Here is a 17,678-nt window from a genome sequence, read left to right on the forward strand (position 1 = left end):
TACATCTATCTTAACAACTTGCAGTTTCCAGAGAAACGACCCTGGGTCCCCTTTGCAGTCCACGCCAGAGTAGGACTCCTCCATACACAGCTGTGCTGTGCTTTAAGCATATCAAACACCGCTTCACTTAAATTTCACCTGAATTCGATTCTTTCCCAAATCATGTAACAATTCTCTTTTATTTTAGTGACTGTCAATAAACTTGACTTTGAACTACAGGTTTGTCCACTGAACCGAGGCTGATTGGGCTAGAACAAAACTATATACGGTATAATAGATACAAACCTTATGAAAAAAAAAAAGCAAGGAAAAAGAAGTGTTCGAAAAGGGACAGTTTGTGATTTAAGTAAGGTGCTCAGGGAAGGCCTCACGAATAAAGTGACATCTGAACAAAGACCTGAAGGAAGTGGGGAATTTTAAAATCAGCTGAATATCTGGGAAAAGGGGCATTCCAGGAAGAGGGAAGAGTTAGTGCAAAGGCTCTGAGGACAGGAATACAGGGCGTGTTGCAACCACACTTTTTTTTTTTTTTACAAAGTCTCGCACTGCTGCCCAGGCTAGAGTGCAATGGCACGATCTCCGCTGACTGCAACCTCCGCCTCCCGGGTTCAAGCGATTCTACTGGCTCAGCCTCCCGAGTGGCTGGAATTACAGGCTCCCCCCACCACGCCCGGCTAATTTTTTGTATTTGTAATAGAGAAGGGGTTTCACTATGTTGGCCAGGCTGGTCTGCGAACTCCTGACCTCTTGATCCCTCCGTCTTGGCCTCCCAAAGTGCTGGGATTACAGGCGTGAGCCACTGCGCCCGGCCGCAAACACCCTTTCTCTGTGAGACCCACCCTGACAACCTCTTTAATTCTGAAACCTACCTTGCCCCCATTGTTACTCCCCAATCCCGCTTTGCTTTCCTCCACATAACTTTTCAAGATATAATTCCGTGTCGGCCGGGCTCATGCCTGTAATCCCAGCACTTTGGGAGGCCGAGGAGGGTGGATCATGAGGTCGGGAGATCCAGACCATCCTGGTTAACACGGTGAAACCCCGTCTCTACTAAAAATACAAAATATTAGCCAGGCGTGGTGCCGGGCGCCTGTAGTCCCAGCTACTCCGGAGGCTGAGGCAGGAGAATTGCGTGAACCCGTGAGGCGGAGCTTGCAGTGAGATCCGGCCACTGCACTCCAGCCTGGGCGACAGAGCGAGACTCCGTCTCAAAAAATAAATAAATAAATAAATAAATAAATAAATAAATAAAAATAAATAACAAAAAATGATAATAATTTAAAAATAATAATTTCCTGTCCTTTGTTTTCGTTTACCGATGAGCCCAAGCTCCCAGGAGTGTGGGTCATACAGAGGGCGCCTGACAGCCACGTGTGGAGGAAAGGAGGCCCGGGGCTGGGCAGAGAGCGAGGCCAAGGGAAGGAGAATACTCGGTCGCATGGAGCTTTGGGGGCCACTGGGAGGGCTCGGGCGCCAGGCCGATCTGCGCGGAATGAGCCGCCACAGGCCGCTGGCAGTCCTACAGAGAAGCCCATCGTTTCCAACTACCTGGGACTCAACGCACGTCTATGCGCTTGCGCAGCGGCCCCATCCAGACACCCGCCTCATTGGCTGTGGCTGGCTCGCAAAAGTGGCGTTGCGCATGCGCGCTTCTTTGCGTGAGGCGGGCTGTCTGGTGCGTTTAAGCCTCCATCGTCTTTGCAGCACCCCGGGTTCTCCTCCAGAGTGTTAGTCCCAGGAGCTCGGAATGTTCGTGGAACTTAATAACTTGCTTAACACCACCCCCGACAGGGCGGAGCAGGTAAGAGGTCCCGCGGCCCGGAAGGGGGCGGGACCTGGCAGGGGGGCGGAATACTGCATCCGGGAGGCGGTGCGCACGACCCCAGGGAATGGCGCGACGACCCGGCACGGGGCACCTGGGAGTTGCAGTCCGCAGAGAGTTGACCCAGGGATTGGACTGTAGACTTGGACCCGCCGAAGGTGGGCTTCTGGGCCATCTCGTATATTCTCAAAGGCCGTACGTGCCCTTAAAAGTCTCTGGGAAGCGACCGGGCTTGGTGGCTCACGCCTGTAATCCCAGCAGTTTAGGAGGCCGAGGGGGATGGATCATCTCAGGTCAGGAGTTCGAGACCAGTCTGGCCAACATGCTGAAACTCCGTCTCTAGGAAAAATACAAAAATTAGCCGGGCGTGGTGGCGCATGCCTGTAATCCCAGCTACTTGGGAGGCTGAGACAGGAGAATAGCTTGAACCCGGGAGGCGGAGGTTGCAGTGACCTGAGATCTCGCCAGCCACCGCACTCCAGCCTGGGCGACAGAGCGGGACTCCGTCTCAAAAAAAAAAAAGTCTCTGGGAAGCATGGCCGACAGGGGGGTTGGATTATATTCACGGACGTGAACTGGGGCGCCCTGTGCGTGTTCACTGGGGTAGGGGTCCCAGGCGCTCAGAGGAGACTGCGGAATAGGCCTGAGAGGAGAGGGGAGTTCGTATCGCCGCCGTCTTCATAGGCGAGCTTCCTAACCGCCCCCTAGCCCCGGAGCAATCGGCACATTGTCTTGAACGCTGCTGTTCTTACTCTTCCTCTTTGTGGTCTCTAATAGAACTGTTAGAAGCTGGACGTAGCAAACATTGGCTTGGACTAAGTCAGTCTTTGGCACCCCAGGCTGGCATGTTCTCTTCACACTCTGGGGCACCTTGAAACCTTTCACATTTTAACGTAGGAGTAACCTCTTTCAGGAGCGTATCTTCTGGCTTATTCTTTTTTTTTTTTTTTTTTCTTTTTCTGATGGAGTCTCGCTCCGTCGCCCGGGCTGGAGTGCACTGGCGCTATCTCGGCTCCCTGCAGCCTCACCTCCTGGGTTCAAGTGATTCTCCTTATTCAGCCTCCCAAGTAGCTGGGATTACAGGCATGCGCTACCACACCCAGCTAATTACTCGGCTAATTTTTTTTTTTTTGTATTTTTTGTTAGAGACGGGGTTTCACCATGTTGGCCAGGCCGGTCTCGAACTCCTGACCTCAGGTGATCCGCCTGCCTCTGCCTCCCAAAGTGCTGGGATTACAGGCGTGAGCCACCACGCTTGGCCTGGTTTATTCATAATCTTTGTCTTCCTAATGAAATGGTAAACTCCTTTTCAATGGCAACCAGGATACTATGTGTCTAAAGCCTTTTTATGATCCCATAGTGCCAAATTGTAGCTTTCAGTAGATCCTTGTGGATTTTAGTTGCCAGGCAGTTCTTGTCCAGATGACTCTGATTACCTTGCCAGTTACCACTGGCACTTCCAAAGTCAGCCTAGGGCCAGATGAGAGAATGGAGTATTCAAGTGGGCACCAGGAAATGACAGCACCAGGGGTAACCCTGAAGGTCTGATGGTGTGAGCTTTCATATTTTATAAGTGAAAAAACCTGAAGCCCAGAGAAGTTAGGCATTTGTGGAAGGTCACACGGCAAGGAGGTGGAATGCATGATATCACTTGATCCTGACCTTCCCTGTCACTGACAGAAATAGAGGTGAGTGGAGCGGGACAGCCAGGCTCTGCAGAGACCACCCTTAGAGGTCTTTCTAGAGCTCTCCATGATCAGGCCTCTGAAGCAGGGCCATTGGGTGAACTTTGTTATCAGACATCTCTATCAACAACTGCTTCTTCCTCCCTTCTCCCTCACCCTACAGAATAGAATTGGCATCAGAATATAAAGTAGTTGGCGGGGAGGCCTTTTGAAGGCCTCTTCCAGTCCTAGCAATCTGATTTTCATTGGAGTCTCATGGTAAAACATCCTTTGTTCAGGATCCAATTCTTCCTAAGACTGGTTCCTGAATTACTAACATGAGAAGTGAGGAAGAGAAATTATTTTATTCTCTGTTTGCTTTGAGGAGATGGAGTCTGAGATATGCCTGCCTAAGTAACAATAAGTGATAACTTTAATCATGGATTTTCCATAATTTTGACTTATTTTCGTCTTTTCAGGGTACCTTAGCATATATATCATTAAAAAAATAAACTCTTCAGGTGTAGGAATTTAGGTGTGGACACAATTGACTAGATTTCTACACTAAGCTGACCTCTTTCCAGGGAGTCTAACCTTTTTGTGTTCCTCGTAACTTTTAGGGGAAACTGACTCTACTCTGTGATGCCAAGACAGATGGGAGTTTCCTTGTACACCACTTTCTCTCCTTCTACCTCAAAGGTATGGGACTCATTGATGCTGTAGAAAAGAAACCCAAGATGGGTGCAGAAGTAATAAAAACCAAAACTATTTAAGGAAGCAATAACAGCATTTACAAGCCAAGACTTGGTGTTGGGATACCTAGGGGGGGCTATTTTATGAGGATAACGGATCACTGGGCCATCTCGTTCCCTCCCCAGCCCTGCCAAAGAGTGGCGTGTGCTCACTGTTTCTGTGTCCTACCTTCCGCTTCTCCACCTACTGTGTGGACATTGCCTCACTGAGGTCTTATGTGGCCTCTGATTTTGTTGCTCTCTGGTCTTTGTGTATCTCGAGGTCTCTGGGCACTCGACCCCATTGACACTTTGTCCTGGCAGTAGATGCTTCCTAAAGAACGTGGCTGCTGCATGGCTGGGCGTAATGGCTCATATCTATAATCTCAGCATTCGGGAGACCCAGGCGGAAGGATGATCTGTGGCCAGCAGTTCGAGACCAGCCTGGGCAATATAGGGAGACCCTGTCTCTACAAAAAAATGCAAAAATTAGCTGGGCACACCTATAGTTCCAGCTACTCGGGAGGCTGAGGTAGGCAGATCACTTGAGGCCAGAGAAGTTGAGGCTGCAGTGAGCCATGATTGTGCCACTCTAGCCTGGACAACAGAGCGAGCTCAAATAATAATAATAGGAAGAAGAAGAAGAAGAAGTACCTAGTACTACATCTAACAGAAATATATCTTAGAATCAGCAGGGGCCGGGCGCGGTGGCTCAAGCCTGTAATCCCAGCACTTTGGGAGGCCGAGACGGGCGGATCACGAGGTCAGGAGATCGAGACCATCCTGGCTAACATGGTGAAACCCCGTCTCTATCAAGAAATACAAAAAACTAGCCGGGCGAGGTGGCGGGCGTCTGTAGTCCCAGCTACTCGGGAGGCTGAGGCCGGAGAATGGCGTGAACCCGGGAGGCGGAGCTTGCAGTGAGCTGAGATCCGGCCACTGCACTCCAGCCCGGGCGACAGAGCGAGACTCCGTCTCAAAAAAAAAAAAAAAAAAAAAAAAAAAAAAAAAAAAAAAAAAAAAAAGAATCAGCAAAATAAGATATAACTGTTAAGAAAAAAAGTACATCTTAGAATCAAATTGTGTATGTCGGGTTGCAGAGCCTCTGGGTCTCTAGATTTGCCTCAGTGCTTTTGTTTCCAGAGGTATGAAATCAGTGAGACTGGTTGTAACCAGAGGATTTATTTAAAATCAATTGTTTTGTTTTCTAGCTAATTGTAAAGTCTGCTTTGTGGCACTCTTCCAGTCCTTCAGCCACTACAATATCGTGGGACAGAAGCTGGTAAATATTTTGGAGTTCCATGGTGAGGTCCCTGAGTGAGTGTGTGTGTCACACATGGTCTAAAGCTGGGCTTTCCTATTTGCATTGTACAGAACTTAGCAAAAGAGGGACTAAAGAAATATTGAGCCGGGCACGGTGGCTCACGCCTGTAATCCCAGCACTTTGGGAGGCCAAGGTGGACGGATCACGAGGTCAAGAGATCGAGACCATTCTGGCCAACATGGTGAAACCCCGTCTCTACTAAAAATATAAAAATTAGCTGGGCATGGTGGCACGTACACGTAGTCCCAACTACTCGGGAGGCTGAGGCAGGAAAATTGCTTGTACTCGGGAGCCAGAGGTTGCAGTGAGCCGAGATCGCACTCCAGCCTGGCGACAGAGCAAGACTCTGTCTCAAAAAAAAAAAAAAAAGAAAGAAAGAAATCTTGGGATCCTGAACCTCTTATTTGAAGGGCTGAGGTAGCATCTCAGCATTAATTGAGACTTATTGAGACTTTGTAGAACCAGACCTGCTGTTTGTAGATGTTAATTAATCAAACCCTTCTCTACTCATTCTGGACCAGTTAAGGTTTTCTCCTTCTCCATTTGAGTTTTGATTTTCGTCCTCCTTGGTTGGAGATCACACTTTGGTCTGCTGCTAAACTGGATGCCTCCCACTGTCTTTCCCTAAGTCTAGCACTTCAGACCCCAATGTGGGGAGAGGGACTTTCGTTTCCTGCCCCTCACCACATCATACACAGGGGCAAGAATAAGATGGCCAAGAGGCTGATGAACTTCCTGACCTTGCCTGGGCCATTACCTGTGACTAGGTGGACTTCACTGCCTGAGAATGGAAGCTGAAGGGCTGTTTTTTGGGTTTTTTTTTGGACAGGCCAGGCTTAGAGAGGAGAGAACTGGGCTACTCTTCAGCAGTGATCTTTAAAATGCCAGTCTTGGACTGGGCGCGGTGGCTTATGCCTGTAATCACAGCACTTTGGGAGGCCAAGGTGGGCAGATCACCTGAGGTCAGGAGTTTGAGACCAGCCTGGCCAACATAGCAAAACCCCATCTCTACTAAAAATACAAAAATTATCTGGGCAGTTGGTGTGTGCCTGTAGAGTGACACACCTTTTCAATAAAAAAAGGAAAAAAAATATCTCCCAGAGATGCAATTCCCCCACCCCGCCCCCCGCAAGATATAAGCAAATCAGGTCCAGAAATGTATAAGAAGAACTATACACCTCACTTGGGTTTATTACAATTTTGCAAAGCCGGTTCAGCATTTGAAAATCAGCTATTGTAATCCACCATCTCAATAGGCTAAAGAAACAAATTCATATGATGATATCACTTAATGCGGAAAAAGCATTTGACAAAACCCAAGACCTAGTCACTATAAAAATTCTTGGCTGCCAGGGGTGGTGGCTCATGCCTTTAATCTTAACACTTTGGGATCATCTCACTCATGGGGCGTGCATTCCACTCATTTATTTCTCAGAGGATCCAGACGTGGTGGCTCACGCCTATAATCCCAGTTACTTGGAAGGCTGAGGCATGAGAAGCACTTGAACCTGGGAGGCGGAAATTGCAGCGAGCCAAGATCGCACCACTGCACTCCAGCCTTGGCAAAAGAGCAAGACTCCATCTCAATACATACATACATAAAAATAAAAAAAAATAAAATCCAGTCTTACTATTGGACCAAGTCACTGCCTCTTTCTCTGTTGGGCAGAAGCAAATGAGGAGGTGAGAGAATGGTAGGTTCTTTTTTTTTTTTTTGAGACGGAGTCTCGCTCTGCCGCCCAGGCTGGAGTGCAGTGGCCGGATCTCTGCTCACTGCAAGCTCCGCCTCCCGGGTTCACGCCATTCTCCTGCCTCAGCCTTCCGAGTAGCTGGGACTACAGGCGCCCGCCACCGCGCCCGGCTAGTTTTTTGTATTTTTTAGTAGAGACGGGGTTTCACCATGTTAGCCAGGATGGTCTCGATCTCCTGACCTCGTGATCCTCCCGTCTCGGCCTCCCAAAGTGCTGGGATTACAGGCTTGAGCCACCGCGCCCGGCCAGAGAATGGTAGGTTCTTTCTTTCCCATCCTTTGCAGAGAAGGGAGAACTTTTTGTGTTAGACCTCAGGGCAGGAGCCCAGGGAGAACAGTCAGGATGTAAAGAAAACATGTTGCATTCCAGGGCTCTGTAGCATGGCTTTATGGCCACTGGATCTGTTTCAGGATGAGACAGCTGTGTGTTCGCATGTCTAAACTGGCTACTTTTTCTTTTACCTTTGAATGATAATCAGCACAGCAGGAATGGCATGCACAGTACTTGGCATGTGAAGTACTGGAGCGTGAGCTTCTATACTCATGGCATATTGTTGCACTTACATAAATAGACTGGTAGTGAGCAAGAGCAAGGGTGATACGATCAGGAGTCTTTCTCTGTCAGCTGCAGCTATCAGAACAAATAGTGTTGGACATTGGAAGACCCTGGGCATTTTGTGTGTGAATGAGCAGTTGAGACCTGATGTAGGGGCATGGAAAGTCTAAAGAGTTACATGTTGCCTCTTTCTTTCTTGCCTTTTTTTTTTTTTTTCTTTTTTAGAGAACGGGTCTCCTTATGTTGCCCAGACTGGTCTTAAACTCCTAAGCTCAAGGGATCCTCCTGCCTCAGCCTCCCAAAGTGCTGGGATTGCAGGTGTGAGCCACCACGCTGAGCTCCATGTGACCTGTTTCTGCACAGGTGGAGCAGTGGGTTGCACATTTAGAATGCATCACTATCCCTGGGTGTTTGTTGAGCTGGACATCCTGAGCTGCGCCCTTGTTCTGGAATTAGACCCAGGGATCTGCTTTTGCTTTTTTTGAGACAGAGTTTCACTCTTGTTGCCCAGGCTGGAGTGCAATGGCATGATCTCGGCTCGCCATAACCTCTGCTTCCCCGGTTCAAGTGATTCTCTTGCCTCAGTTTCCCAAGTAGCTGGGATTACAGGCATGTGCTACCATACCTGGCTAATTTTGAATTTTCATAGAGACAGGATTTTGCCATGTTGTCCAGGCTGGTCTCGAACTCCTGACCTCAGGTGATCTACCTGCCTCGGCCTCCCAAAGTGTTGGGATTACAGGCGTGAACCACCATGCCCGGCCAGGAATCTACATTTTAATCAGGCATCTTAAAGGGTTTCTTAATCGGATGGTAGTTCATGAACCATATTTAAGAAGTCCTTGAGGCCAGGCGCAGTGGCTCACACCTGTAATCCCAGCACTTTTGGAGGCTGAGGCAGGTGGATCACTTGAGGCCAGGAGTTTAAGACCAGCCTGGTCAGTATGGCGAAACCCTGTTTCTACTAAAAATAAAAACATTAGGCTGGGTGCGGTGGCTCATGCCTATAATCCTAGCACTTTGGGAGGCCAAGGCGGGTGGATCACCTGAGTTTGGCAGTTCGAGACCAGCCTGACCAACATGGAGAAACCCCGTCTCTACTAAAAATACAAAAATCAGCTGGGTGTGGTTGCACATACTTGTAATCCCAGCTACTCAGGAGGCTGAGGCAGGAGAATCGCTTGAACCCAAGAGGCAGAGGTTGCAGTGAGCCAAGATCGTACCATTGCACTCCAGCCTGGGTAACAAGAGTGAAACTCCATCTCAAAAAATAAATGAATAAATAAATAAATAAATAAAAATTAGCCAGGTATGGTGGCACACACCTGTAATCCCAGCTACTCAGGAGGTTGAGGCACAAGAATCGCTTGAACCTGGGAGGCAGAGGTTGCAGTGAGCCCAGATTGCATTACTGCACTCCAGCCTAGGCAATAGAGTGAGACTATGTCAACAAAAAAAAAAAAAAAAAAAAAAAAAGAAAGTCCTTGAGCTTCAAGTCAGTGACAAGTAAAAAAAGAAAAGAAAAAAAAAAAAAGTCCTGGTCTGAGCAGCGATATGCATACTAAATTTCTGCGTCCCATTTTTTGTGTTTTTTTTTTTTTTTTTTTTGTGGGATGGAGTTTCACTCTCGTCACCCAGGCTGGAGTGCTATGGTGCGATCTCGGCTCACTGCAACCTCCACCTCCCAGTTCAAGCAATCCTCCTGTCTTAGTCTCCTGAGTAGCTGGGATTGCAGGCACCTGCCACCACCCCTAGCTAATTTTTGTATTTTTTGTAGAGATGGTGTTTCACCATGTTGGCCAGACTAGTGTCGAACTCCTGACCTCAAGTGATCTGCCCCTTGGCCTCCCAAAATGCTGGGATTATTGGCATGAGCCACCATGCCCAGCCTAGGTTTTGTTTTTTGTGTCTTTTTGAGACAGGGTTTCGCTCTGTTGCTCAGGCTGGAGTGCAGCAGCATGATCATGGCTCACTGCAGCCTTGACCTGCTGGGCACACGTGATCCTCCTACCTCAGCCTCCTGAGTTGCTGAGACTACAGGTGCAAACTGCCACACTTGGCTAATTTTTTTTAATTTTTTTTTTGTAGAGACGAGATCTTGCCATGTTGCCCAGGCTGGTCTCAAACTCCTGGGCTCAAACGATCCACCTGCCTCAGCCTCCCAAGTAGCTGGGACTCCAGGCATGTGCCACCATGCCTGGCTAGTTTTTCTTTTAATGTGACAATTAAATGGAAATATACATCTGAAAACAGATGGGGGATTGTGGGTTGGGAGCACCCAGGGGAATGAAGACAGGCCTGTACATTGGGTGATCAGATACACTTCTGCCATGTTTGGAAGGTGTCTTGTGCCCTCTTGCAAGCTGACATCTAGTCTGATGGGCACAGTAACTCACTGTTTGTCATGTTTAGGGTGTCAACCTGACTGTGGCGCGGGAGCGTGGGCAGCTTGTGTTCCTCGAGGGACTGAAGTCCGCAGTGGACGTCTTTTTCCAGACTCAAGAGGAGCCACATCCCCTGCAGTTTCTCAGGTCAGTCAGCCTGCAGCCCAGCCCGGAAGCACACACGTGGCAGGTGGGCCCAGACAGGGTTCCTGGTTGCTGTGTGATTCCTTCTTATTGTGCAGGAAGATGGAACTGGCTTCAGGGGACAGACACTTCATCTGGTGTTGCAGCATTATCAAATGCTGGCTCATATCCTGGGGCTGAGGGTGGACATTTGTCCCCAAAGCTATAGAGAGGATCATTTGCTGGAAGGATGGCAGAACAATATGCTTTGCTGTGTTTTCCAGCCCTGGCTTAGAGCCCTAGTATACACCTGAGCTCTGTGACAGCGGAAACTCTGCAACGGCAAACTATGGGCTATGAGTCAGCTGCCTGTTTTTGTAAATAAATGTGTTTTGTTTCATATTTTTTAAATTGTCTTTTTTAATATTCTTTTTTTAAATTTATTTTTTGTGAATAAAATTTTACTGGAATACAGCCACGTTCATTTGTTTGCATGTTGTCCCTGGCTGTTTTTGCATTACAGCAACAAATAGAGTTGAGTAGTCAGGACAGAGACCATATGACCTGCAAGTCTAAAATATTTACTCTTCAGACATTTAAGAAAAAGTTTTTCCCCTGGTTTGGTATTCAGCGTCACAGGCCTGAGATTGATTTTCCTGCTTTTCCTTCTTTCTGAACATTGGCCACAAACATAGCTCTGTGAAGACTCCCTGCTTGGCTGCTGTTCTTCCTCCACTACAAAGCGGTCCACACATTAACTTCCCCCGACCACCTTATCTCTCAGACACACACACCCTTATGTGGTGGCTGTGAGGCCATGTTTCCTGACCCTGTGTGTGACCTCACATACACCCCTTAGCATCTCTGACTTGGGGTTTCCTCATTTGAAGGCAGGGGCTGGTTACACCTCATCCCAAGATATGGGGAGATGTCCTCATTGTTAGTGAAAATAACGCAATGCCAGGGGCTCATCCCCGGAGCTTATGGCAGAGGCCAGTTGCCCTGGGCCCTGTGCTCTGTTCCTCCACTCATTGCTGAGAAATGATGGCTGGGGGTAGTCACTAGAGAAGGCAGAGATAGTCAGTCTGGCTTGTGTCAGAAACAGGTCAAATCTGTTACGTATACAGAAGCCCTTAGGCCACTGCCACTGACCATCAGGGCATCTGAGTTGCTGTTTAACTTCTTATTTCATTATTTTTTTGAGACAGGGTCTTGCTCTGTTGTCCAGGCTGGAGTGCAGTGGTACACACACGGCTCACTGCAAACTCGACCTCCTGGGCTCAAGCACTCCTCTCATCTCAGCCTCCAAGTAGCTGGGACTACAGGGGTGTACCACCATGCCTGGTTAATTAAAAAAAAATTTTTTTTGTAGAAATATGGTCCCACTCTGTTGCCTAGGCTGTTCTTGAACTCCTGGGCTCAAATGATTCTCCCCCACTGGCCCCCCAAAGTGCTGAGATTATAGGTGCGAGCTACTGTGCCTGGCCTGTTTAACTTTTTCTAGCTGTGTATGACCTCCTGGGAAGGCTTCTGCCTGCCCAATCCAGTTATCTTCCAGATGCCTTAAGCTCTTGGGTTGAGAGGCTGTATGGTGTCTCTCTTTTTTCTTTTCTTTTTTTTGAGATAGAGTCTTGTTCTGTTGCCGAGGTTGAAGTGCAATGGGACGATCTCAGTCTTGGCTCACTGCAACTTCGCCTCCCAGGTTCAAGCAATTCTCCTGCCTCAGCCTCCCGAGTGGCTGAGATTACAGGTGTGCGCCACCATACCTGGCTAATTTTTGTATTTTTAGTAGAGACAGGGTTTCACCATTGTTGGCCAGGCTGATCTTGAACTCCTCACCTTGAGTGATCCACCTGCCTCAGCCTCACAAAGTGCTGGGATTACAGGTGTGAACCACCGCACCCGACTATGTATGGTGTCTCTTAAGGGCCCTAGGAGCTGTTTATTTTTGTGTCCCCCAGTTTCTAACACAGTGCTTTATACCTAGCAGGCCTCAGGAAATATTTGAATTATTCCTGTACACGTGCATGCCTTTTCTTTCTAACCAGATCATGAACTCTTTGTTGCCAAGAATTGTGATAAAGTTCTTTGTCCCCCTTAGCCCTCTCCTGTGGTGCTACTTGGTTCTTGATAAACATCTGTAGAGAGAGTGAAGTCTGATAACTTTTGTCCTGTCTCTCCAGGGAGGCTAATGCTGGGAACTTGAAACCATTGTTTGAGTTTGTACGGGAGGCCCTGAAGCCAGTAGATGGTGGAGAGGCTCGGTGGACGTACCCGGTGCTGCTGGTGGACGACCTCAGTGTACTCCTGAGCCTGGGCATGGGGGCGGTGGCTGTGCTAGACTTCATTCACTACTGCAGAGCCACCGTGTGCTGGGAACTAAAGGTACTCATGGAACTGCCTTCTGTGCGCCCACCTGTGACCTCCAAGAACTCAGACAGGTCCAGACCTCGCTTGCTGTGATCTTTTTATTTGCTTGGGGTTTTGGCTTTACTCTGGTAGCGCCAGAAAGCTTTTGCTCCAGCCACCTGCTTTCCCTTACCTGCCGTTGCTGAAAAGTAAAGCCCCCCAAAATAAAGCGATGATCAACATTGCGTTCAGTGGGGCTGGTCACGTGTGGCACTGCTGCAGTCCCAGGTCTGCCAGATATAGCCTGTGTGTCCTGGGGCAAGTTATTATCATCCCTGAGTGTATTTTATAGATCAGCTAAGATAATGAGTATAAGCTACTTTGAAAATTGTAAAGGGCAATACAAGTATAGGATATACAATGTTACCTTGATTACCAAGTTATGAGGGACAAACAGGGATTTCTGCTGTAATAGAGGTTTTAGAGTTTTTGTTTTTGTTTTCTTTTGGTTAGTCAAGTGAAGCAGTGGGAGCAGAGAAGGAACAAAGAAATCTGTAACTGGTTGTGATCAGTTAGGTGTAAATACTGCTGTACTTAATAGCCATAATAGAGTTTTTAACAATAACAATAGGCCAGTCAGTAAAATAGGAATGGCTGTGGTGCCTACCTCGCAGGTACCTGACTACAAGAGTAAAGTGAGATGAAGCTTGTAACATGTCAGCACGGTGTCTGGCCCACAGTAGCACTTGCCATTGTGTAATGGTGTAGCTGGCAGGAGCGTGTGGACAGTGGTATGGTGTGGTCAGACTGAGCGTACAGAGCAATGGGAGAGATAAGCTAACTGAGTTAGCCAGGTGTGTGGGTATCCAGCAGTGTGTGTTGAACACCTGTGTGCAAAGTCCTGCCTGGAAGCTCTGTTCAGGGAACTTGTGAGGCCATCCTGGCTACAGCTGCAGAGCCAGGAACCAGGGTAATGCAGAAAGAATGGGAGGAGGAGGAACTGTTAGGGGTGTGGAAGGCACAGTCAGGATTAGGGGTTGAGAGTAAGTAGCCAAAGTCACCTTCTGCAGTCCAGCTGGGTCTGTGACCTGCTACCGCCCTCTTTTTGTAAGAATACTTCTTTTAGTTGAAAAAATAAAACTTGGGCATTGTTTTACAAAGAAAAAGAAGGAAGAAAAGTGCTCTTGCCTCTCTCCCTCCCTCCAACGTGCATCCTTCTTTTTTTTTTTTTTTTTTTTTTGAGATGGAGTTGCTCTGTCTCCCGGGCTGGAGTGCAGTGGTGAGATCTCGGCTCACTGCAAGCTCCGCCTCCCGGGTTCATGCATTCTCCTGCCTCAGGCTCCCGAGTAGCTGGGACTACAGGTGCCCACCACCGCGCCCAGCTAATTTTTTTTGTGTGTATTTTTAGTAGAGACGGGGTTTCACCGTGGTCTCTATCTCCTGACCTCATGATCTGCCCGCCTTGGCCTCTCAGAGTGCTAGGATTACGGGTGTGAGCCACCACGACCAGCTCAACGTGCATCCTTCTAGCCAGTCTGTACAATTATGCACATACTTGGTTTTTTTCTTTTTTTTTTTTTTTTTTTGAGACGGAGTCTCACTCTGTCGCCCAGGCTGGAGTGCAGTGGCCGGATCTCAGCTCACTGCAAGCTCCGCCTCCCGGGTTCACGCTATTCTCCTGCCTCAGCCTCCGGAGTCGCTGGGATTACAGGCGTCCGCCTCCTCGCCCGGCTAGTTTTTTGTATTTTTTAGTAGAGATGGGGTTTCACCGTGTTAGCCAGGATGGTCTTGATCTCCTGACCTCATGATCCACCCGTCTCGGCCTCCCAAAGTGCTGGGATTACAGGCTTGAGCCACGGCACCCGGCCTCTTTTTTCTATATTTTTACTTTTTATAGAGACTTGGTTTCACTATGTTGCCCAGGCTGATCTTGAACTCCTGGGCTCGGGTGATTCTCCTGCCTTGGCTCTCAAAGTATATGCACATATTTGTCTCCCTGCATTTTTCTTCACATTACTGGTAACGTGCCATCCACACTGTTCGCTACTTCTTTTTTTCATTTAGTAATACACAATATATTTTGTTGTCCATTGTCCAATAACACATGGATCTGCTTCATTCTTTTCCTTTGTTTCTAGCCTTGATTGATAATTTAATGGCTGTGTAGGTGTCAGTCCCTCGTTTCTGCTGCTCACAGGCCCGCTGCTCTGGGATGAGGCTTTTCTGCTCAAAAGCATGTGTGAGAGCCTCCGGCTAGGCACACGTTTACCCGCCAGTGTGTCTGAAGCAGCACCTTCCCCTCGAACTTGGCCGACACCACCAGGACTCAGAAGCTGCAGGCACAACGGTTGAGGGTCACATCCTCCACCTTCACATGCTCTGCCTCCAGGTCCCACTGCAGTTTCTCCCGGAGTTATTCTGCACTGAGTTCCGTGGCAGCAGTCCAGCTGGGGCCGCAGCCCAGCAGGGACAGAACCCCAGCTCAGACCCTGGCCTGGCCACGCTGCTTTGTACCCCTACAGGAGCCATTTATTCTTTTTCTTTTTTAAACTATTCTTTTCTTTTTTTTGAGATGGAGTTTCACTCTTGTTGCCCAGGCTAGAGTGCAGTGGTGCAACCTCAGTGACCTTGGCTCATGCAACCTCCATCTCCCAGGTTCAAGCAATTCTCCTGCCTCAGCCTCCCAAGTAGCTGGGATTACAGGTGCCCACCACCACACCCGGCTAAATTTTTTTTTTTTTTTTTTTTGAGATGGAGTCTTGCTCTTTTGTCCAGGCTGGAGTGCAATGGTGTGATCTCAGCTCACTGCAACCTCTTCCTCCTGGGTTCAAGCAATTCTCCTTCCTCAGCCTCCTGAGTAGCTGGGATTACAGGCACATGCCACCATGCCCAGCTAAATTTTGTGTTTTCTTTAGTAGAGACAGGGTTTCACCATGTTGGCCAAGCCGGTTTTGAACTCCTGACCTTGTGATCTGCCCGCCTCAGCCTCCAAAGTGCTGGGATTACAGGCATGAGCCACTATGCCTGGCCGGCTAATTTTTAAAATATTTTTAGTAGAGATGGGATTTCACCATGTTGGCCAGGCTGGTCTTGAACTCCTGACCTCAGGTGATCCACCCACCTTGGCCTCTCAAAGAGCTGGGATTACAGGTGTGAGCCACCACGCCCGGCCTTTTATTACTATTCTTTTTTTTTTTTTTTTTTTTTTTTTTTTTGAGACGGAGTCTCGCTCTGCCGCCCAGGCTGGAGTGCAGTGGCCGGATCTCAGCTCACTGCAAGCTCCGCCTCCTGGGTTCACGCCATTCTCCTGCCTCAGCCTCCGAGTAGCTGGGACTACAGGCGCCCGCCACCGCGCCCGGCTAGTTTTTTGTATTTTTTAGTAGAGACGGGGTTTCACCGTGTTAGCCAGGATGGTCTCGATCTCCTGACCTCGTGATCCACCCGTCTCGGCCTCCCAAAGTGCTGGGATTACAGGCTTGAGCCACCGCGCCCGGCCTACTATTCTTTACAAATAGAGACAGGGTCTCACTATGTTGCCCAGGCTGGTATTGAACTCCCTGGCTCAATGATCCTCCTTCCTCGGCCTCCCAAAGTGTTCGGATTACAGGCATGCACCACTGTGCCCGGCCAGCTTTATTCTTTTTAACAACTGGACAGTATTCCTTTGAAAGGACTTATTATTCAAGCTGTCACTTTTTGGCAGGGTTGACCAAAAAGTCATTTCGGCTTGGCTAACTCCTACTTGCCCTCTGAGATTCAGTTCACGTGTGCTCACCTCCTGACCTGCTCCTCCAGGTTAGAGCAGATGCCTCTTCGTTGTGCTCCCCATACACCTCATGCTTCCCTCTCCCTTGCTCTTATCATCCTGTATTGTCAGCATCTATCTGCTCCTGGGCCCATATCTCTCACTTGTTATTTCTACTGTGGGATCTGGTACACTGTAAGTATTCAGGAACTGTAGATTGAATGAATGGGTGCCTGGCAGGATGGTGACACTTTTAATAACATTCAGGAATTCAGGAGAGTGAGCTAATTTTGAAGACTGTTGGTTTAGATGAAGTGAGCTGAAAATATGGGTTGGCTCATTATGGGTGAGATTGTCCAGTAGATGACTGGAATCAGGGTCTGGGAGCACAGGTAGGGGCTGGCTGTAGCAGCAGCAGGGAGGGTGATCTGTGAGAGGATGTGCAGGGGAGTGGAGGCAATGAGAGGCTGGCACTCCCTGACTCTGGGTGTCCCTTCCGGTAAGGAGCAGGCTTCCATCTTGTATCTGATGCAGGGAAACATGGTTATCCTTGTGCACGACAGTGGAGATGTGGAGGATGAGGAGAATGACATCTTGCTGAATGGCGTCAGTCACCAGAGCCACCTGATCCTGCGGGCTGAGGGCCTGGCCACTGGCTTCTGCAGGGATGTGCATGGGCAGGTATGCAGGGGCCTACTGGGCAATGGGCTGCTTGCCCGTGTACCTATGATTCTTGACTGCATAGGGGAGAGTCAGGCCTGAGGGACTGTCTGGTTGGGACATGACTTCAGGTGGAAGGGAAACACTGGAAATTGTGAGACTTCAGGTAATAGACCTGCTCCAGATGGCACTTAGCCTCATGGACCAACACACATATTCCATGGGGATCCCATTTGTGACCAAAGTGGAGCACTCTTTTTGTTTTTTTGTTTTTTTGTTTTTTTTTTTGAGACAGAGTCTCGCTTAGTCGCCCAGGCTGGAGTGCAGTGGCGCGATCTCGGCTCACTGCAAGCTCCGCCTCCCGGGTTTACGCCATTCTCCTGCCTCAGCCTCTCGAGTAGCTGGGACTACAGGCGCCCGCCGCCTCGCCCGGCTAATTTTTTGCATTTTTAGTAGAGACGGGGTTTCACCATGTTAGCCAGGATGGTCTCGATCTCCTGACCTCGTGATCCGCCCGCCTCGGCCTCCCAAAGTGCTGGGATTACAGGCGTGAGCCACCGCGCCCGGCCC

General features: G+C 48.9%; 1 protein-coding gene across 2 annotated transcripts in view; it reads left to right on the plus strand.

Annotated features, from left to right (window-relative positions):
• The first annotated feature begins 1,583 nt into the window (after positions 1–1,583).
• ELP6 (elongator acetyltransferase complex subunit 6) overlaps positions 1,584–17,678 on the plus strand; it is an 18,945-nt gene continuing 2,850 nt past the window's right edge. The window contains exons 1-6 of one of the 2 annotated variants that reach the window (XM_025377681.1): positions 1,584–1,801; positions 4,107–4,185; positions 5,429–5,499; positions 10,260–10,378; positions 12,538–12,739; positions 16,983–17,129. In XM_025377681.1, coding sequence (XP_025233466.1) covers positions 1,748–1,801; positions 4,107–4,185; positions 5,429–5,499; positions 10,260–10,378; positions 12,538–12,739; positions 16,983–17,129 — 672 coding nt within the window. In that variant the 5' untranslated portion in view covers positions 1,584–1,747. Of the gene's footprint in view, positions 1,802–4,106; positions 4,206–5,428; positions 5,500–10,259; positions 10,379–12,537; positions 12,740–16,982; positions 17,130–17,678 lie in introns of both variants that reach the window. The other variant, XM_025377682.1, reaches the window with a different exon arrangement.

This window comes from Theropithecus gelada, chromosome 2, assembly GCF_003255815.1.
Source record: "Theropithecus gelada isolate Dixy chromosome 2, Tgel_1.0, whole genome shotgun sequence".
NCBI lineage: Eukaryota > Metazoa > Chordata > Mammalia > Primates > Cercopithecidae > Theropithecus > Theropithecus gelada.